This window comes from Cynocephalus volans, chromosome 9 (assembly GCF_027409185.1).
Source record: "Cynocephalus volans isolate mCynVol1 chromosome 9, mCynVol1.pri, whole genome shotgun sequence".
In the NCBI taxonomy this organism is placed as follows: Eukaryota; Metazoa; Chordata; class Mammalia; order Dermoptera; family Cynocephalidae; genus Cynocephalus; species Cynocephalus volans.
The window spans coordinates 130,427,439-130,450,579 of NC_084468.1; the positions used below are offsets into that span (position 1 = coordinate 130,427,439).

Here is a 23,141-nt window from a genome sequence, read left to right on the forward strand (position 1 = left end):
GAATGAGCAGAGAAAGACTTGTTTTAGGGAACAATGTGAAATAATCAGATCTGAGGAAGAGGAAGATGAAGGAGGGAATAAACATTTCTGTAGCCCGTGTTCTGTGCCAAAGTATGGAAAAGAAGACAGAGGCAGCTGAGAGTGCGCCAGGTTGAGGATGATGGCCCTCTTGGCAAAGGAGTTAAGTTGTGTCTTCTCACAGACAGCGCTAGTAATATTAGGAGGAATAGATTGTTTTCTGAGCCTAAACTTAAAACAAGGAACCAAGTTAATCATTACACCTTTCTGTCTAGGTCTTTCAGCGGCCCAGCGGAAATTTGCTCATTCACTCAGAGACTTTAAATTCGAGTTTATTGGTGATGCAGAGACTGATGATGAACGCTGCATAGGTAGGTAAAAATGGGTTTCTGGTTTGCTTTCCTTTGCTTTGGCCACCAAATAATCATTCCTTTCTTCTTACAGATGCATCCTTACGTGAATTTTCAAATTTTTTGAAGAATCTGGAAGAACAGAGAGAAATTATGGTGAGTTGAAAGGTTTGTAAATTAGTAAGTCAGATTTTGAAGGGGAGGTAATCTGGGTTTAGAAGTTGATTCTGATAGAAGCTTTGATACATTCTCTGTGGGTGCAGTAATGTGTTGGAGAGGAAAGAGCAGTGGACAAGGTTTCAGGAGCTGATTTCTAGTTTCTTTGGTGGTGCTGACGATGGTCAGATCTTGGACAAGTTGCAGGACCTCTAGACCAAGGCCCTGTTTCTTTATCCATAAAATGGAGGGTTGGACTATATCACTGCATTCTAGCCTTTTGTTAGCAGCAACATACTTTCATTTAAATAGAATTTCATGCAGAACCTTATTATATCAAGGAGCTAAAAGCAGAAAGCTTATGGATAGGCAGAGGGAACAGTAGGGTGGTATTACAGCCTCACTAGTGGTTCTGTAGATTTCTAGGCTGTGTGGAGAGGGAGAGAACTCAGACCTGGAAGTGTCTGAGGCCCCACTTTGCACTGAGGTTCATGATCATAACAGTAATAAGAATAAGTACCACCTCTGCCAGATGATCTCCCTGTGCCCAGTGCTAATGCTGAGTTCCTTGACTGGAGAACTGTCATGCTGGATGACTATGCAAATTGCCAAGTTGAGGCAATAGCTACGCTAATTGTATGGCTGTGTGACTTATAACTAAAGCCAAAATGTTTCATTATTTTAGTTACACTAAGTTTTCCATTGTATTGTCAGGGCTAGGGCTCCGACCCTTCAAATGCATTGTACAGACTGGATCACCAGACCCCTTACATGCAGGTCCACACTAGGTAATTGGGAAAGATCCCGGAAGCCACTAGCAGACAACACGAGCTCAGTCCTCAGCTTCCTCAGCAACGGCAGCAGCAGCTTATAGCAGATCCGGCAGCAGCAGCAGCGGCCTCTCAGGGCATCCCGGGGGCACTGGTAGCAACAGCCTCCAGCAGTAGTAGTGGCCTCCCCATGGCCCCCCCCCCGGGGGGGGCGGGGGGCCCCGTGGATCAGAGCCACTCATCCTTTATACTTAAGTCCATTAACCCAGGACACCTGGGTGCACGTGCACAATTACATTAGACAATAACCAAGGAACATCTGGGCACATGTGCATATTTGCATCAAATGCTTGGCAAGATTCTGAACATCTGAGGAGCCCTGACCATTTTCCCAACAATGACTTTGTTTAATATATGCTCAGCAATGAATTTGGGGGGTACTGAATAATAATTGCATGGCTTTCTTAAAAGCTTGCATTTCCTTCCTAATAATAATTGTTCATTCAACAAAGACTTACAGTAGAATTGCCACCAGATAATGACACTATTCTCACCAAGTTTTTAAGGCTTCAAAAAAATTACAAACTATTTTTTCTATGTTCTTGAGAATGAGCCAGTTACCTAGAATTATGTTAAAGTATATGTGTATGAGTGGGTTCAGATGTGGTAAAAATAATATTGAACATGACAGTTAAGATAATTAACTTTGACTGTATGCCAGGTATTGTTTTAAGCTGTTTTCTTAATATTGAGTCATTTAATTCTCACATCAACCCATAAAGTAGATGCTGTCATTGCTCCTCATTTTACAGATGAGGAAACTGAGGCACAGTTCCTTGCCCAAATCACATGGCAAACTAAGAGCTGGTACATGATAAGAAGCAGGCAAGCTAGACGTTCCCCACCCTGACCCTCCTTGTAGCCAGCTTCATAGGTGTTACTATAATCTCTTGGGTGGTGGCTGGTGGGGCTTTCTATTGGGTAAAGTTGCAGTAGGGGCAGAAATAGGAAGAAGACACTGATTTTGTTTAAAAAATGACTGAGACGTATGTCCTCCAAAAACTGTAATATAATTTGTGCTGTTCCCTAAGTTCCGAGATAATTTGTATCTATTATAAATACTGTAGAAGACATGTGAGGAGATTGTGGTCCTTAGGTTTTTCTGGCGCACGCCGATAGACACTGACAGATCCAACCATTATTCCTGTAATCCAGGAATCACTGATTTTTCACCTATTTAGGGAAAACTAAATATGATAGTGGATAAAAGCAGTGCCTTTTGATGTCACCTTTCTCCTACATGGTGTGGGTGTATGGGTCAGTGATGGGGGTATGTTCTTAGTTTTTAAGAGTATCTTTTTTTTTTTTTTCCCCGGGCTGGTCCCATGGCTCACTTGGGAGAGTGCAGCGCTGGTAGTGCCAGGCCGCGGGTTTGGATCCTATATAGGGATGGCCGGTGCGCTCACTGGCTGAGTGTGGTGCGGACCACACCGTGCCAAGGGTTGCGATCCCCTTACCGGTCAAAAACAAGAAAAAAAATATCACTTTTTGTTGTTGTTCTCAACCCTCTTTTATATTTAGTTATTCTTTCCTGGAATCCTGAGCATTCAACAAGTATTTATTGATCTTTTATGTTGCACTTACTGTTTAGAATCTGAGACCATAGAGGCAAACAAAGCAAAGTCTCTGCCTTCTTGGGGGTCACAGTCTAGGAAGGAGAGGTCATAAGTAAGTAAACGTATAGTATATTGTCAGGCAGTGATACGTGCTACAAAAAAAAAATGAAGGCTGAAGAGCCAGAGTGGGATGGGGAAGTTGTATAAATAGTGGTGAAGTGCTGAAGGCCTTTTCTGCAGGGGACTAGATGAGGCATCGTCCTGGAATCTGGAGGAAGAGAGAGTCCGGGCAGAGTGGTGCTGGACTTCAGCTGTACAGAAACACTGTTTGACCACCGTCTGTCTTGGCATTCTCTTTCCATTTTAGTTGCTTGAAATGAATTGATGAGGTAAAAAAAACAAAACAAAACTGGAACATGGCCTTAGCTCCAGGCTGTAGGATACAGATAGCATGGTTCATGGAGCTATTTCTAGCTGACTTATTGATTTCCTCTTCAGCTGTGATGAAGGTTGATTGGGTCTCGGTCTTAGGTAGGAAAAGGGTGACAAGGTTGTCTGCCCAGTGCAGTGTAGAAGGGAGAATTAGATGGTGTCTGTATAAGGCCGTGAACCTCAGAGAGGAATGCATGGTATGTTACAACCCGTTGTGGGAACAGAAACACCTGTTGGATAGAAGGAGGCTGTCCAAAGTCAGAAAGCAGTGGGTGGGGAACAGCTACACCCAGCCATAGAATTAACAGAATCTTTACTAATGCTTTCTTCCTTTTTTAGTTTGGAAAATTTCAAGCATGTATGAAAGTAGAGAGAAAAATATAATGGAACTACCATTATTCAACACCTAGTGTCAGTAACCATCACCATATAACCCATCTTGTTTCTTCTGTACTCTTCACTGCTACCCCCATTATTTTGACAGAAAGACCAATATTGCATCATTTTATCTACAAATATACCTCAGTATTTATCTCAAAAAGCTGACGCTTTAAAAAAATATCCTTTTATCACACCTACAAGCAATAATTCCTTAATTTTGTGAAGAATTAGGGCATAATCAAGTTTTTCTGCTATTCTTTCAAATTCTGTCTCTCCTTCCCGCCCTCTCTCCCTTCAATAGCAGTTGGTCGGTTTGAATATAGATCCAAACCTATTACATGTGATAAGTTTCTGAGTTGCTTTAAGTCTGTAGGTTCTTTCCCGCATTTTTCTCCCTTGAAAAGAATTCCCGATACCCTTCTATTAGCCTTAAAAAACACAAAAAACCTTTACCTTCCTGAGTTTTCTCTAAGTTATAATAATAAAATTAGTAAAAATTTAAAAGTTTGACATTTAGCCCATATTGACATTATTTGGGTACTTCTGTGTAATCTTGATAGTCAGTGATCACTTTTTTTCTGAGACCATGAAAATTGCATGGAATACTTATGGTCACATTTGTTTCTTTAAATACCTTTGAAAGGTTCCTAAAAAATAACTCTGCATTACTAGAAACCAGCCTTATATATTTCAATAAGAATACAACAGGAAATTTCCAGTGTGGTCCTGGAAAATAACTGGTAAAAAATTAATTAAAATGTACTAGGTACAATAAAGGTATAGGGTATGACTTCATAGAGTGGGGAACAGCTAAGCCTGTGATTGTCAGGGAAGACTTTTTAAAAGTAGTAGTATTTGAGCTGGGAGTCTGCAGGACGGAGACACAGGGGAGGGCGTTTGTATAGTTTAACAGGTTCATATGTTAGGAGATAAGGAATGTCTTTAAGCAGCTAAAGTGGATGCCAGAGCATTCTGAGAACTTTTAAAATCTCTTGTTTTACTTAAAGTTATTACAAACCAGCAGCATGCTAAAAGCCACACATTAAAAAAGGAATGCAAAATGACAGCTGTAAAATAGAGAAATATTGTAAAATTTGCTTCAAGAATTTAAACAGAATCCTTGTGGTCACTTAATTTATAAAAGCAATTAGTTTAGTATTTTCTGAAGTTCTAACTTAAATAATGGTACAGCAAATAACTGGATATTCATGATTAAGACTGAGTTATTAAAATGTTAAAAAATATTTTATATATATATATGAGGGTACTTCAAAAAGTTTATAGAAAGATTCGTATCATCTTTTAATTCTATTTTTCCATGTACTTTTTGAAGTAGCCTTGTATATATAATATGTGTTTTATAAGGCAAAGAACAATGCCAAATATTTTAAAAAGCTTTTCATAGTCTAACTAAATGTTAAAGAGGTCTTTGGGCTTTACAGGATGATGTCATCTATCTGGAAGCTCAACAATCTGGAACAAGTTCTTGCTGGGTGGTTTTGAGCTACCAGGTATATATGCTCATGGGCCTAATCTGTATACCTAAATAGGCTATATTTAGTTCAACAAATATTATTGCATGCCTACTACATGTCGGGCGCTGTGCCAGGTGCTATTAAGATAAAAACCTAGTTCCTATACCCGGGTTGTCAGCTGCCCATTGGGGGAGATGGCCATAGTCATGCAGTTTGAGTGTGCCTTGTGGTCATGGAGTGATTGGCAATTCAGGGAAGGCGTCTTGGAGAGGAGATTCCTGAGTGGAGCTGAAGGATGAATCAGAGTTAGCCAGGTAAGGAATGATTAATTGAAGCAGGAGTTTCCTCCTTGAGAGAAACACTGGTTAAATTTGGAAAGGAGGAAAGAATATGTTTTCACACCCCCCCCGCCCCCTCCCAGAGTCCAGCCCTGTTGCTATTAAAACGAATTTTTGGAGCCGGAAGTGGAAAGATCACCGGTCTGAGAAAAGAAGTCAGCGTTGCCCTCCACGCACACAGAAGTTCAATATCTATGAATGGATGTCTCTAGGCCTTTGAAAAGTAAATATTGTCTTTTTGGGGGCAGTGTTTTGAAGTGAGTGGTTTTTATTGATGCCGTTGTGAACCTTGACTGTGAAAATGGGCGACTGGAAGCAGGAAGCCAGGTCGGGCGGCATTCTTGCCAGCGTGGCAATGCTCCCTTGTGAGCCTGTTCTCTGCAGAAAGTGCCGTGTGGGTGTTTGCTGCCAGAATTCCGGAGATGTTCTCTCGGGCATGGTAGGACATGTTGTTCTTATCTGAGGTGGGCAGCTTTCCAGGAATCTGAGGACTTTTAAAATAGTGCAGTCGTGTTTATGATGTTCTTTTAAAAGCTCTTCACATTGTATTTACTTCTCTGCATGTATCCTCTTATCAGATCATTGCATTTTTGTCCCTAGCCTGAAAATGACTGCTCAGTTTCTGAGGATTCTGGCAAATCAGGGCAATTGTGGGAAGGCCCAGAGGTTCAGGAAGGCTGTAGGGAAGAGGTTCAGGGAAGCATTTCAGGAGAGAGAAGGTTTAAGTGCCTGGGGATGCACAAAAAGTGCGTGAGAGGGTGTGGCTTGGTGCTTGCCTCTCACCGTGAGGGTGCTGGGGCAGGCTGGGTGTCTTGTGTCAGAAGGTGGTGTCTTGTCTGCCAGCTCCTCCCTTTCCGCGTTTGGGCAAGATCGCTCTTTGCATTCACAGACTCTTTAGGCTTTGGAGACCCTCTTCTTTTTTTCTTCCATGTTGTTTTTACAGACTTCACCCTTGTGAAGATACCTGCTGGGTGACTTGCCCTGAGTTTATGCCCCCGCAGAGAAGGTGCTAAGCTTCTGAGTACCAAAGGCTTTTATTCACATGGATACAGGCAAGACACAGGCTTGTTTTCTCAACCCCGGTCTGCTTAGCTTCACTCCCTTCTCATCATTGTTTCATTTTTTCGAGTCTCTTCCGTAACTTTTTGGGGTTTTGACACTGATTGCTTTGTTTCAACAGTTATTTTTTTCTTTCGAAAGTATTTCACGATCTTACTAAAATAACATGGTGGTTACAATGAATTAAATCTGTTTTACCTTCTGGGAAAAGATGTCATGATATTCTTTTTTTTGGTACACCCTAGGGCAGTCAGTTGTTCTCAAAGCATGGTCCCTGGTCCAGCAGCAGCAGCATTGCCTGGGATCGTGCTAGAAATTCACATTCCCAGGCCCCACTTCAGACCTAGTGAATTGGAACCTCTGGGGTTGGTTCCATCAGTCTGTCTTGTAGTAAGCTCTCCAGGCGATTCTGAAGCGTGCTATAATCAGAACCAGTGGCTAGGGTGCCAGTGAAATCTTGGCTGTCTGTCAATCCTTGCCTTAGAGCTAGATCTGACTGAAGGTTGTGTACACTATAAATTGTTTTTTGATGACTTTGTCTACTAGCTGGTTAAAATGGTCTTTAAAAGCCTAAGCTTTTATGTGTCATTTCCAAAGGATTTGAAACTGTGTCTAGTTGGTTTGTTTTAATGGAACAGGTTTCTGCTGTTAGGAATTTTAGTTTTACTTAATTTGTGTTTACTATTGTCTGTGAGTTGTGAGTTCTTATATGGATTTGTGTCTAAGCCATTAGATGTCACTGGAAAGATTATACCTTTAGTTTTATCTTATTATGATTACAATATTTTACATGGTATATCCAACCTCTTATAATCAGTTCTTTTACAGGTAAAGTGACACATTTTTATATGGATTTTTGTTAGAAGGCACATTCAGAATGAGGGAAAATCCATCTTGATCTTATTCATGAAAACATTTTTCAGTTTGGTTTAAAAATTGTCAGTGACCTAACATTAGGAAGACATTTTCTCTTTGGGACTTATCTTTATAATTTGACAACATTGAAAATTCTAAAATGAGTAAGGATTGTCTTGGGCAGGAGGCCTGGACTCCTTGACTCCTTCTTGGACCCCTCTGTGTGTGAGGCCTGGCCCGGTGACTCAGTGTCCTCTCTGTGGTGATTCATCACCAGCTGTGGCCTCCCAGCATTGTCATCATAGATTCTACTTCCCTCCTGAAACTTATGCTTCCTGTATTTCATGTCCTTGGGGCCTATTCTCTGCTTCTGAGGAATTGGCTAGCTGTGACTCTTTTTTACCCTGCTTACCCCAACACACACGCATGCACGCACGCACGCACACACACACACACACACACAAAACACTAGAAGGCACATTTTAGTTGTCTAATCCAAAGGAGTGATTCCAGTATTGAGAATTAGTTTAGCTGAATCTACTGTTTCAGGAGAAAAATATTTTGGGATGAGCCAAGGCACCTAAGATCACTCTTTAGATCCTGTCACGAAAGAACTCAATGGGGTGGCTATGGCTTTTAAAACAAAGAAGTAAGAGAGAACTTAGGGACACATATTTGACCAGTTCATTTAAAAAAACGAGGAAATTGGATCTCATTGAGGTGGAGTCACTTGCTATACGTCACTAAATAAGCTGGTGACAGAGATGAAAATAGAATCTTTCTCTTGTCTTCTGGTATCCTAAAGATATTATACCTTGCTTTTAGCTCTTTGTAAACCTTAATGTCTTTCCCTTTGAACATTGGTGACATGAATATGGTCTTGTGGTTGCTGTCCACCACGCTGCAGTTATGAAGAGACCTGAATTTGGTTATTTCTCCTAGTCTGTTTAGACAACTGCAACTCCTCAGTATTTCAGCAAACTATTTAAAGACCACTTAGAGAAGAAATATGAATCCTGGTGGTTTGGAAACCTTCCACTGAGATCTTCTGGTTGGGTCAAGGAAGTACCAGTTACCAGTATCAGATCTAAAGAGTGGGTGCCATTATCTTGGAAGAGAATCCTGGATACAATTGTGGAGCACCCATTAAAGAAATAATGAATCTCCAAAATTCTTGATGCCACAGAGGAAAGAATGTGTGGGGAAAACTGGATTTTGGTGACCAAAAAGTGATTCAGAAGAGTTGGACTCAAATTTTCAAAGTATCTTCAGAAATGTACCTAAGTGAAAAAGAGAATGAGCAAACTGCAAGAGGGATGCATGATACAGATATATCTAACTCTCAAAGAGATTTTTCAGTAAATATAGAAGTGCTAAGTGTTAAGAAGCTAGGATATATCAAGATTTAATTAGCAGCATTTTTTTCTTGGTAGTATATAAAATAATGGGGCATTTTACACTTGGTGGTATGTTAGATTTAATGAAATAGATTGTTAAATTGGTGGTGGAACTTGTTAGAAGTCCAAGGGAATACCAGTGGCCATGAGAGTGTAGTGGATAAACACACATGCAGGAAGCTGTGGCAACCATGAAGCACTTCTCAGATGCAGGGAGGGGGAAGGTATTGGCCATTGGGTGCTGCTCAGCAGTTCCATCACTGCGTTCGTGTGAAGGCCATGCCTCCCACCTTGTGCCCCGGTCAGTGGCTGAGCACGGCAGGGACACTGGATCAGGCTCAGTCCTGGGAGATGCCGAGTCCTTTGACAGGTAGCCTTGCCCAGCTCTACCTAGAACCACCCAGCCTGCTTTTCTTCCCCTGTCTCCTTCCCCTGGGCCACACCTGACACCTGCACCGCCTCTGACTCCAGCCTCCCCATTTTCTCTGTTAGATGTTCCCCCTAACAATTTCTTCTATTTCTAATCCTGTCCTGGTGTCTGCTTCTCTGAGGACCTGGACTACCATAAAAACAGCATCTTTTGAACTTCACGTTTCTTTTTTAATTAAACAAATTTGCCCCCAAAGCAGGATATTTTGAATCAAATAAAATGTGTACAGGGGACTTGGCATAGGTTGTCATTGGTTACTGTTATCACCATCAACAGATGTTGCGTTTATATAAAAATCCCTAACTTATCTAAATTTATAGGAAAATCCACTTGAGTCATAAAACCAGTATTTCTGAATGTCTGCTAGGAGCTAGGCAGCGTGCTCGTATGAGGGTACAAGATGAGGCGCTCAGCTGGGGGCTCCCTAGTGGACAAGGTGTTATCGAGAACCTTCGAACCCCACGCCCTCCTTTTTCTCTTGGCCATTCAAGTGGCCCATACTTCACAGAAGGGCTGGAGATAGTCTTTTTGTCATTGGTCAAAGGCCTTCTTTTCTGAACATTTCTTTTCTCTCTTTTTCTTTTATTTTCCTGATTCAACAGTTCATTGCCTAGTGATGCATGAGTTTCTATTTCTACCTGTGCCACTGAGTAATACTATGCACTTCAGAAACTAAAAACTTTCCCTTATTTAAAATTAAAAAACAAAATTTCAGATTCTGCCTCATGAGACTTTTACAGCTTTCTGTCAGACTTATCTTTCACTTATTTCTATGGAGTTTTTATTCCTTCTCATAATCTTTTTTTTGGCAGCTGGCTGGTACGGGGATCCAAACCCTTGACCTTGGTGTTACAAAGCTGCGCTCTCACCATCTGCACAAACTGGCCAGCTCCCCTTCTCGTCATGTTCTGCCCAAGTATTTATTTTGTTTAAAAAATAGAAGCTAAGTCCTTATTGTCCCTCATGCACAGAGGGAAAGAGGATCGAGGTTAAATATCTGCACATCCTTATTAGGCTAACTCATTCCTAATACAAATATACGCAAAGCTTTTGTTTTAAGATGCTCATTTTTCTTAAGCATGATCAGAAACAAATCTTTGATAGTCTATTTTATTTAAATAATCTGAGTAAAATTAGCACTTTTTCAATTAATGTTTCAAAAATGACATTGGGTTTTTTTTTGTGGGGGTGGGGAGGATGGCAAGCAAACAAATCCTAAGATATTGTTCCTAGAAGATAGACGTTAAGGGAATATTGAACTTTGGTGACATGTCGACCTAACTTTTTTCAGAGAGTGCCAGATCACAGCCAGATTTTCAGGGAATTAAATCAGAGACTAGAAGTTGTCAGACCTCTAGCTCCAGTCTTCTTTTGTTAGGTTTCAAGCTATTCAGGGTTCAGGATTGAAAGTTGATAAAAACTCTTACTGGGGACGTTTTATTCTTGGATTATGTGAGTGCAAGCAGAAATGTGGTAATTGTACTAGTGAATTTGGAAAATATATTTTGCAAATTATATTTCCTAGGCTATTAAGTGAGGCTGCTATGGTCTAAATCAGGCATTCAAGGAACCATTTTGTATTAATTGGCTCCTCATTTTCAAGTTTAAATCCTGTCGAGTTAATTTACAGCACCTCTGCACCTATGTCCCAGTTAGAGCTTTGTGTGCGGGTTCATTAAAATTCTCACTGGTTCTTAGCTAGTGAATTTGAGCTATTACCACTATAAAGCTTAATTTGTTTTTTATGGATTTTTTTTTATTAGATGAGCTTGAGCTGTGCTTTAAAATAAAATATCATATAGGGATTTGTTTGGAAGTTAAAATTGCTTCAAATATGACATCCTTTTCCATTTTTACTTGAATTAAGTAGGTAAGGAGCAAGTATTATTCCTTCTTTACAGTTGAGAATATTCAGGTAATAAAAGGTAATTGTTTTTTCTGTGGACTAAACATAGAACTATTTAGGACAGAGCCAAAATTGGAAAACACTGGCCTCCTAATTTTTATTGCTTCAGGGCTCTTTTTAGCAAAAGTGATTGTGAAACTTCTTCATTTTTTGTCAACCTCAGAGTCTTTTGACTCTTTTTTCTTATTATTTCAGCTAGTAAAATAGAAGGACTTAGTGGTCATTTTAATCTTCCTATTAAAACTTGGGCTAGATTGATGGAGAAAGGTAAAATTACAGGGCTGGCTAGATGGAAAAAGAGGTTCCAAAGGATGAGTGTGGATAGAGGGTAATGTAATTAATGATTAATGAGTTGGTTTAATCAGGGAAAAAAAATCATACGTGAGTATTGAGGATAGGGCTAAAAGCATTTTGGACAAGATTGTCTATGGAGTTCTGAAATTTAAAAAATATTAATCTTATATAAGCCTGGATTCTCAGTTCCAAGCGCTAATTATTCTGAACAGAAAGGGAATTTATTAAAGAATGTTAGGTGGGGCTTTCAGTATCTTTAAAAGGTTTTGGGAACCAGGAATGATGCCCAGGTTGCACCACAGAGCTGTGCTTGGAGAAGACACCACTGTTGCCACTGGGTGGGGGCATCACCATTTGTATCAGCAACACCACAGTCCTTGTGGCTGTTGGTAGAACGTCTCCATCTGGAAGTGGAAGTAGTTGCTGCCACTTCACCAGAATCTCTGGTCACTGGGTTTTTAAAACACTAGTTCCAAATCAAAGTTTTGGGTGGGAGTATCTGATTAATGAAACTCTAGCCAGGTACTATTGCCTTTCTGCAAGGTGACTGGGATAATCAGCATCTGTCAGTTTTGGCTTTTATAGTGGGAGGTGGGCTATGCTTCATTAGGTAGAGAATTCCTCAAACATTGGAAGGGGTTTTAAGTGCTGGGTAGCCCTGAAGGACAGGTATCCACTACCTATAATGTATGTGCCTGATTGTAAGACATCATTTTCCCAGGAGAAGATTAAACAAAAATTTTTGGACAATTTGAATGTGCACACTTTTAGGTGTGCCTATGTATGTCTGCTAGATAATCAGATGTCTACTTGCATTATTTACTTGTTTAAATGCCCATATTTTAAACTTAAATAATATGCAAAAGCAGCATACACATTAGAAATATTTTCCCACCTATCTTGTGAAAAGGTTATCCTAACTTTTGACACCTCTGATATTAGTATGTTCATCACAGACTCATTCTTTTTTTTTCCCCCTGGCAATTTATTTAGTTTTTAACTGAAACATAATTGATTACACATATTTATGGGGTACAGAGTTAACTATTCGTATTTGTGTACAGTATGTGATGATTAAATCAGTATTATTAGCATGTTCATTATTACAAATTGTAATTATTTTATGTCCCAATTTCTCCCTAACTCACCTTCCCCTCTCCCACCTCTAGTAAGCATAGGTCTGTTCTCTCCTTCTGAAAGTTCAACGAATTATTGTCATTCTCCTTCCCTCCCTGCCTCCTTCCCTTGCTCTCACTTATGAGTGAGGACACAAGGTATTTCTCTTCCTGTGCCCGGCTTCTTTCACTTAACATAATTTTCTCCAAGCTCATCCATGTTGCTGCAAATGGCAGAATTTCATTCGTTTTTTTATGGCTGAGTAGTATTCCGTTGTGTGTATATAACACATTTTCCTTATCCAGTTGTCCATCGGTGGACATTTATGTTGGTTCCATATCTTCGCTATTGTAGACTTGCAGTGAACATGGATAATGTTTATCTCTTTGACACGATTTCCATTCCTTTTGGTGTACACCTGGAAGTGAGGTTACTGGATTGTATGTTCTATCTGTAGTTGTTTTAGAAACCTCCACAGTGTTTTCCATAATGGCTGTACTAATTTACAGTCCCACCAACAGTATAGCAGAGTTCTCCTTTCTCTGCATCCTCACTAGCATTTGTTATTCTTTTTGATAATAATCATCCCATTGGGGTGAGATGATATCTCAGTGTGGTTTTGATTTTCATTTCTCTGATGATTAGGGATGTTGAGCATTTTTTCATGTATCTGTTGGCCATTTGTATATCTTCCTTTGAGAAATGTCTATTCAGCTCCTTTGCCTATTTTTTAATCGGATTATTTGCATTTTACCATTAAATTGTTTGACTTCCTTTTATATTCTGGATATTAATCCTTTGTTGGTTGTAGTTTGCAAATATTTTCTCCCATTCCATAGGTTGTCTTTTAGCTCTGTTTATTTTTTCCTTTGCTGTACGGAACCTTTTTAGTTTGATGTAATCCCATTTGTTTATTTTTCCTTTTCTTGCTTGTGCTTTTGGGGTCTTACTCATAAAGTCTTTTCCTAGCCTATTCCTGAAGTGTTTCCCCTATGTTTTCTTCTAGGAATTTCATAGTTTCAGGTCTTATGCTTAAGTCTTTAATCCATTTTGAGTTGATTTTGGTATATGGCAAGAGTTATGGATCTAGTTTCACTCTTCACATGGATGTCCAGTTTTCCCAGCACCATTTACTGAAGAGGCTATACTTTCTCCAATGTATGTTCTTGGTGCTTTTGTCAAACATAAGTTTGCTGTAAGTACCTAGGTTGTTTTCTGGGGTCTCTATTTTATTCTATCGGTTCATGTGCATAGATACATTCTGAATTTTTCAGCATTGCTTTCCAGTGCACTAATGGCCGCATCTTTCTGAGTTCTTTCAGATATAGAACCTTTTAAAGTCTTTCTGATGCTTTTATGGGAAATTTTATCTCAAGCCATAAGTACCTATTTGCAGAAAATTTGGACAGTGTCTTTTAAAAACTTACCCCTGAGATGTTTTATGATTTACTTAACGTTAAGAACTGACCTTGTTCCTTTTTAAAGTAATCTTTATAAAAACATTAGACACAAAATTTTGAAGTCAGCTCAGAATGATAAGTAAATCTCTTAAATTTCTTAGCGTCCTCTTATTTTTGTATCCAGTCTTGTTGTGATCTCTAAGTATCTGAAACTAGATATGATTGGGTCTGTTTCAGGCTAAGATTCTTCAAACAGTTCTTTGTTGATCAAAATAATGAAAGTGAACTCCTTGAGAAGACTCTGTGAGAATTGCTATATAAGGAAATCCCCCTTTTTTTGAGGGATGATTTTGGGGGAAAATATTCCTTATGTTCAGGTATATGTTATAATTCCTTGGCACCTTTTCTCAAGGCTCTGTTTCAAGGAAAAATAAGGACTGTGTCTTTGCTGATTTTTTTTTTTTTTTTTTTTTTTTTTGCTGCTATTCTTGACACTGGCATTGGAAACTAGAGTTTTCCCTACAGTCTAATGAAATGGGAAGCATCTGGAAGGTCATGGGAGAAGATAGTGGAAATTCTCCTTTGCTCTCAGATTATGCATTCCTCTGGAGTCAAACACTTACAATCCAGGCTTAAGATAATGAGGGCTGTGGAGAACAGACATAATTCCATCTGTTTCACCATACTCAGTCTGTCCTTATTAGCACTGAATAATTAGGAAGGCATGATTTAGTCTTATTACGACTTATTCACTATTTTACCTAGATTGAGACTTAAAAAAATTATTATTAAATGTATCATAGGGTGTAGTTAGGCCTTTCTTTGTTGCCTTTTAACTGAGTATGGATTTCTAGCCCTAAGCTCTGTTCTCTTTTGAATTTACATCAGAACTCAGCCTATGATCTCCAATGTGGGAGAAATCTAAAGTCGCTGCAGTGATTCCTTCCCACAGTAGCATCTGACCCTCTGCTGGTCGGTTCTTACTGTCAACAGATTCTTAGCTCTAGCTTCAACTATAGAGGTAGGTTAAAATAACATCCTCACTTTCCCGTCCTTTTCAGACATTTAAGGTTCTTACATTCAAATATCTAAAGAAAAGGGATTTCAGACTTGAATAGTTGTGGGAAATGTTTTAATTCCCAACACTGTTGTAGAATAATCTTGTTTTTTTACTTTAAATTGTGACGTTCTAATGGATTCTGTACTTTGCCATCATAGTGTTATAAGGCAACATGGGAATGTAGTTTGCATTTCTGCTTCTCTCAACTCACGTGGAATCCCAGGATCGTAGAGATGGATAAGACCTCAGAGGTCTTCTAAGCCAATTTTGTCCCACTATAGGGTTCTGTGATAGAGTATCCCTGGACCTTAGTCATCGAACCTCTCTACTTGTTCATGTGGAAGGATGCTAGAGGTCATTACCTTGCAAGGCAGCCTGTTCCATTATAGTTCTTATTGAGTTCCTCTTGATAGTGAACCCAAAGCTGCCACTCTACAGCTTCTACCCATTAAGACTGGCTCTGCCCTCTTGGTGCAAATCAAAATGATTTTTCTTTTCTCTCATGTAGTACCCATTTAAATATTTAAAGACAGCTCTCATGTTCTCACTAAATGTTCTCTTCCTCTCCACCCCCATTAAACACCTCTGGTTTTCTTATCTCTTCTTCCTAAACCATTTTAGCATTCCAGTCACATCCATGCTTTACTCCAGTTAGAAATGTCTCTTATGATGTGGGAACCATGCTATTGAGATAGGTTCTGATCTGATGGGATGCGGTTGAATGGAGCAATATGTGTAACCTGTGTATATGTTCATTATCTCCTGGGTCAATTTGTGGCTCAAACTTGGCTCCTGTTGAACTTTCAGTTAACTAAAATTTTTAGGGGCTTTAAGGCCACTATTAAATTTGCATAAACTGTTAAGACATCATTTCCACTTGAGCAATTGGCTTTCAGCATTGAAGTCCAGTAGATTGCTTATCTCAGACAAATTCTGTGGTACCACTTTTGAGTTCCTCTTTTTAGCTTGCAAGCTGCTTGAACTCTGGTTCTCTTATCCAACATTCCACCTTCCTTCTCAATGTCTGGTTGGCTGCAAACATGGTACGTGTGTATTTGAAAAAAAAAAATACAAGAGAAGAGTAAATAGAACATTTTATGCCATGACTCTCAAGATGATTCTCTCAGGCAGGGTTTGGCAAACCATGGCCCATGGGCCAAATCCAACTGGCCTCCTGTTTGGTAAATAAAGTTTAGCTGGAACTTAGCGATACCCATTCATTTTTAGACTATCTGTGGCTGCTTTTGTGCTATAGTGGCAGAGTTGAGAAGTTGCAACTGAGACTGCATGGCTCCAAAGACTGAATTATTTATTAGCTGGGCTTTCATAGAAAAAGTTGGCTGACTCCTGCTCTGAGAGAGCAACTGATTAATTAATATGTTTTATGTTCATGGAGCTGCCTTTTGTTTTTAAGCAAGGCTATCCAAAGCCCTTTCCAAGGCTCATCAGCAAAGGCATTTTGACTTTTTTCCCATGGCTTGTTCGAGTATTTTATGGAGAAAAATTTGGTTATATAATTTTATATTTGTGGTTATAAAATCACGTTTTATATTTGTGTTGTCTCTCTCTCTCCACCCATCTGACTGATTTCTGATATGTTAGTATTTGAAAGCTTTTCTCAATTTTATTACTTCCATTGTCTGAGATTGAGAAACTATCATCATCATTAATTGCCTTTACAGTTTTAGGGGCAGTCTCAGATTCGGGATTCATTTGTCTTTGGGGAAGAAGACTTAACGTTTAGCATTAGAAAACATGAGTGACATGTACTGCTAACAGATATGTTTCTGTGAGATCAGAGAAGGAGCTGAGAGATTCCACGGAGTCTCCAACCTGTTTTGAGGAAAAGAAGAAAACAGTTCTTGTTGCTGAACCAACATTACCTGCTGGAACATTTAGTGGCTACTTCGTTATTTTGTTCTCAAATAGAATTTTTTAGGTTTAGTTCAGAAGTTACAAAATCCGAATTTCCTAAAGAAGAAAAATGGTAATGCATTTTAAACTTTTAAAAGCATTTTTAATTAAATTTTTTTATTAAAGAGTTGGAGATGGTGTTATCTGTCACAGCTATTTTCTTTCCTTGTTTTGGAAATCTGCTTATTGGCCTGCAAACAGTAAGGCAGAAATCCTTATATTCTTTTCCTGCACTCGTGTTAGCCCTTGGAGATCAATTGGATATTGCATCAAATTAATTTGCCAAATGAAGGATAAGTATAGTGACCTAAAATTGCTCTTGCACAATCTTTGTGGCCTGGTCCTTTTTGTGAAGGACAGTGTTTACTCCAGAGTGTGGAGTTTTGGAGTTCTCATTTTAGAAGGCCTTCATATGTCCATGTTATTGATGCCCACATCTAGCATTTTCTGAGCATTTCCTAGTTCCCATTCTGATATCTCTAGCCTCCTCTTGGGATCCTCTCTTCTTCATCTGCTTTAGTGACACTGAACTGCTTGTAGTTCTATGCCCTGCAATTGCAGTTTTCCCCTCTCTGCATGGAGGATCTTTCTTTTACTCTTATTCTTTGCCTGGAGAACCCCTATCTCCTATTTCAGGCTCAGTTCTGCATGATCTCCTTCAGAAAGTCTTCTTTTACCCAGGGGGCTTCCTCCTCTGTGCCCCAGTAGATCTGTAAAGATTGTCAATACTTCATATACCATGCCATGTTATGCTGACATGCTTCCATCTCTTGGAAATACTCTCACCTGGATGAACCCAGTCACCTACCTTCTCCCTTCGTTGCTAGAGAAAATCCAACAACAAGGCAGATGGATGTTCTTATAAATGCCTGCTCACCTATCTCAACAGGGCCTTCAGCTCTGCCCAGGAATGTCTGTTTTTCTCTAGAAAGTGCTCTTCCCACTGTTTGTAATGATTCTTTCATTCATTCGCATCTCTAGTCAAACTTCTTCCCACCCCCAGGCTCTCTGTAAGTGACCTTGCACTTCGTAGAATAAAGAACCATCAGGTAGCAACTTTTTCAGCTTTTCTTCATGAAGTCTGCAGATTTTTTTGTATTGGTACCTGTTTCCTCCTTACTTTCGGAAGGAAGGATCTTTACTTCTATGACAGGCCATCCTCCATGCAAGGTCTGCACCCCATCTCCTCCCACATTAGAGACTGAACCATCTTTTCTGGATTCTTCACATGGGCATTTAGACACGCTCTCATCTCTTAAATACCCACCTTCTATCTTAGAAAAATAAAAGAAAGAAAACAAGAAATACACCTTTACTCTACCTTGTGTTGCCTTTCAGCAGTCGTCCTCTCATACTGTTCCTTCATGGTCATCCTTTTAAGGAAGGGTGGTTTCCTAAGTGTTCTCACCTTTCAGTCAAAAATCACCCCCAGCCTGGCCCTTTCTCCCAGCTTTCCATGGATTCTGTAAGGTCACATTCCTTCCTTAACTTTTCTGTAACTCACATAGCTGAACCCCCTTTCTTCTTTCATCCAGCACCCCAGTAGCTTCTTCCCAGTCTCATTGCCATCTTTTCCTCCTCATCTTCCTTTTCCTGACCTAAGGGCTTGGCCTGGGACTTTTTTTTTTCTCTTTCCTCTACCACACCATACCTGTCTGTTTCCATGACCTCAAATGCCATTTACTTGCTAATGACTCCCAAGCTTATGTCTCTGATCTACACTTCTCTTCTGGGCTGTGGACCTATGTCTCAGACAGCCTGTTTTACTAAAATCTTGGGTGTCTCAGCATCTGCAATTTAACATGAGCTCTTACTGCATGCTCCCAGCTGCTTTTCCTCAAGATTTTCCTGATTCAATAAATAATATTCTTACCTATTAAGTTGCTCATGCCAAAAATCTGGGAGTGATCCTGGAAATCTCTACTTTTTCCACATTCAGTCCATCACTTATTACTTTGGTTCCACCTGCAAATACCTCCCAGATCTGTCTACTGCTGTTTATTTCTGCTGTCAATACCTTCATCTGAGACAGCATCTCCTGCTTGTACTGTTCTAGAAGCTTCCTAGCAAGCGTCTCTTCTTTCAGTTTTCTGCATCTCTGATCTTTTTTTCTCAGAGCAGCCAGAGCAATCTTTAAAAGATCTAATTATCATTGTGTCAGTTACCTGCTTAAAAACCCTTCAGTGGCTTTCCATGGTACCTGGATAAAATGGTAGCTCTTTCCTTGGGCTGCAGGCTTGGCATGCTCTGGTCCCCGCCGTCACTTACCTCTTTCCGTTCACTGCATTATTCCTTATGCTCAGCCACACTGGCCTTTTGCCATTTCTGTTCATGCTCGAACTCCTTCTCACTTTAACCCTTTGCCACTGCTGGTTTCAGGCTGGAAACAATTTCTCTTGCTCTTTGCACTGAGAATTCCTTCTCATCTCTCAGGTCTTCGCTTAAAGTCTTCTACTTTGATGAAGCTCTCCCTGAGCACATTGCTCCATATACCTCCTCTAATAAATTCCTCACCATAATCCTACCTTTCCCTATTGGAAAGAATTATTAGAATTTGCAAATATGTGTCTACCTGTGTGTTCATATATCCATTATATGTCTGCCCTTCTAAACAGTAAGTTCCATGGGGGTGGGAGGCTGGATTTATTTTGTTCATCGTTGTATCCCCATCAGCTGGCACTGGATGCTCAGTGAATATTTGTATTTTGAAATACAGAGTTTATTAAGATGGCTTCTTTGAATGGGAAAGTACTCGTTTGCTACTTTTATTGCAGTATTGTACGGTGGTCAAGCTTGGGTTCAGACTTACGTGATTTTGAATCCCTGTTCGTATCTTCTGTGAACTTGAGCAGGTATTAGCCCCTGTGACATTTAATGCTGGGCTGACTTCTTTGTCGAGCATGTCAGCCTCCATAGAAGATGTGTTGTATGTAGGTTTATTTAGGAACACTAGTAGGATAGATATGGATGTAGAAGCTTAGAAAATGCTACAGGTGCTCATTTAAGTGTGCTTTAAATTAATTTGAGACACTGTGTGTAAATTGGGTCACCTTGAAAATGGATGGCAGCACTTCTCATATCTGCTTTCCCCATTGGAACTTGGGCATTGATTGTTATTTGGGTAGTCAGGATTCCTGGCCTGGGCTGCTTTGTCCCTGCTCTGTTCTTCAGTATGTGGGCCTGTTTGGCTTGCCATTGTTGTAGGTCACGTGGTCTAAAATATAGAGAGGATAAAATGAATATTTTTTGAAGATGATCCTTTTCTCTGGTTAGTTTTTACTCTTAATTCTTCCTTTTAGATCTCTGTTTCCCTGGCACTTTCCCACTCCAGTAACAAATTATCCAAGTGATAGTGACTGGAACCCAGGAGCCAGCCTGGGATAGAAAGTTCAAACTCTAGGCATCTTGAGTGTGGGCATGTCACTTACCTTCCAGTGTGAATGGTCTCTTTGGGAGAAACCTTTACATAGTGAAATATTGCAAAGGAGCCTTTGGTTAAATTAAGAATCCTTTCCTGTTCTGAGTCACTTATTTTATTTTTTTCCTGTAATTTTAAGCTTGGATTTTTGGAGGCATTTGTAAAAAGAGGATGGCACATTCTTGTTAGCGTTTTGAGTTTCTTTTTCTATTATGGATATTTCTGGTCTTCTGGAAATAGAGGGTGAGAAAGCCACTACTCACCAGCATATTGTTAAGTATGTTCTCATTAGGAATATTACCTTTTATTGGCACTTTCAGCATTTTGTGACTTAAAATGAAAAGCCCCACACCAGCCTGTAGAAGAAATGAATATACTTGTGGATGGAGTTAGTGTGGCCCCTATCATGTCGACCTTCCCCTATGTCATGTTTGCCAGCATGCCCAAGTATTTGCCTTGACTTTCTTTTTAGCCTACAGTGACTGTGCTTTGCCAATATAACTTAAGTCCTTATGAGGAATCTTCAGTAATGAAGGATAGAGTAGCTGTATTTAAATGGGTAGCCACAATCCTAGCCATTTACATAATGTAGTCTGATTACCAATAAAGGAATGTAATTGCATTTTAAATTTAGGAGGGGGAAGGAAAAAAAAGTCTCAAACAGAAGTGTTCTGTTAATGAATGTGATAGACCCCTTTGTCGCTCAGAGACAGCCCTCTTGCTATTTCCTGGAAGAATATCAGGGCTGTGTTGCTCGTTTCACCCGCGATCTGCCCCACCGCCTCTTCCCTAAAAATATTTATGGAGTTCTAGTGCTTTAATAAGTTGAGAAATGATTTAATTATTACATTGGCAAGGTGCCATAAAGCAGTTAAATATGGTGTTCACTTTTTTTTGGGTGGGGTGGAAGAGGGAAATGAGATACTAATTTTTTCCTTTTTGGAAACCTAACAGTGTGCTCTTTGTTATTCTTATTCTCTAGGCATTAAGTGTAACTGAAACCCTGATTAAGCCCTTGGAAAAATTCAGAAAAGAGCAACTTGGAGCTGTAAAGGTTTGTGTCTAATTTGAGTACACTTGTAAACAGAAAATGTAGATGTCTATGCTGCTTCAGTGTATGATTAGTTCACTTTTGGCAGCTTTGAAGGAGATGCTGGAGTAAACCATCTGTTGTTTTATTTTTTAAATGTGCTTTTTCCCCTTTCGGGGATATGAAATTGAAAACAAAACAAAAACACCTGGACAGGGTAGTAAAACCTATAGTAATCTTCTTTGGCTACACCTTTCTGTATGGCGTTTTAAAAATATCTTTAACCAAACAACATATTTACTCTGAATAGAAGGATCTTATAATGGCAGGGAGTATAGTTGTTTCTCTGTACACCTCAGTTTTATGGAGGAGTATAGTATTATAACAGGGTTTGAGACTAGAGACACTGCTACACCGTGATGCCATTGAAGCTAGGAAGTGAATATTAAGTTATTGGGATGTAATTTCCTTCAATTTAACAAAAATTTATTGAGCTTCTATTATGTGCCCATATTGTAGTAGTATTGTGTATTGTATTTATTGTGGTGGGGATTCAAAGATGAGTGAACCACAGATCTGCACTCCAGGATCTGGGATTCAGCCAGGATTTCTGGGAATAATGCAGTGACTTTGCTAGAGGAGCCTGCGATATATTTAGCAACTTTTAAAGTTTGCAATCTGAGCTTTTGAAATTATTCCAGAGAAATAATTTGCACCAATCTTTCCTGAATTTTGTGTATGTACTTGAGAGAGAAAAAGTAACATTTGCTTGTTGTTGACTATATTTGGCTTGGCCCAAGAGAAGAGAATAATGTCATTTTTAGGTAGGGAAAAGAGTTTTTATATTTGTATTTTTTCCCTTACATGGCAGAGGATGTGAGGTTTTTTTCTTTATCTTTCTAAAAGAAACTATTAAAATTCCTTGGTACAAATAAACATTGTAGCCTCAATAGCTGTTAGCTGCATAGATGGGCCCAAAGAATTCCAGCTTTTTAGTTGCTGTTTATGGAATCGATTCTCCCTTAAGTGACTTCTTGAAATATTAGACTTTTTTTTTGGTATAATATTTTACAGTTTCTAATGAAGGGCTATGAACTGGGGTTCAGACCATATGGACAGGGGGCAGTCGGTGGGAACACCAGCCCAGGCTGGATGCTTTCCTCTGGCTTTATAGCAGGAGATTGGAGGTCAGGTGTCACCTTTGTGACCTTGGGCAAGTAATTGGCTTAGTTTCTTATCTATAAAATGAAGGACTTGGGGATCAGAACTACTCTATTTTGTAGTTTTATGATTCTGTTTTCTCTGATCATGTCTCCTTAGACTATCTTAAAGCTTGAACATACTGGCTCTTTCTCTTTTAACATTTCATTGGCAGGTACTGCATGTAAACAATGTCCTTTTATTTTTCTTATTTTAATTGCATGGTGGTGGGGGAGGGTGAAGATTGTATTATGGAAATGAAAAAAATGAGTATGACATAATTACTGCATTTTCTTTTTATTTGCTATCTACCGTATTGGGTTTTAAAATTCCCTGACCTTGAATCTTCTATTGACTCCTTCCTGCCCCACCTTAATGTTTCTAGCTTCTGACATTATGCTTGTTCAGAGTATATCCTACAAAGTAATTTGCAGAATAAATTGCCCTTTTAAAAAGAGAAATTATTTCAACAGTTTAGTTTATGTCTTGAGCTGTTTAGTGACAAAATTCTATCCAGAAGTCCCAT

The 23,141-nt window shown here is 39.4% G+C and overlaps 1 protein-coding gene across 2 annotated transcripts in view; it reads left to right on the forward strand.

Annotated features, from left to right (window-relative positions):
* ARHGAP10 (Rho GTPase activating protein 10) overlaps positions 1 to 23,141 on the forward strand; it is a 300,664-nt gene that overhangs the window by 69,935 nt on the left and 207,588 nt on the right. For both annotated transcript variants that reach the window (XM_063107709.1, XM_063107710.1), the window contains exons 2-4: positions 294 to 389; positions 463 to 524; positions 21,368 to 21,439. In XM_063107709.1, the coding sequence (XP_062963779.1) occupies positions 294 to 389; positions 463 to 524; positions 21,368 to 21,439 (230 nt within the window). The remainder of the gene's footprint in view (positions 1 to 293; positions 390 to 462; positions 525 to 21,367; positions 21,440 to 23,141) is intronic.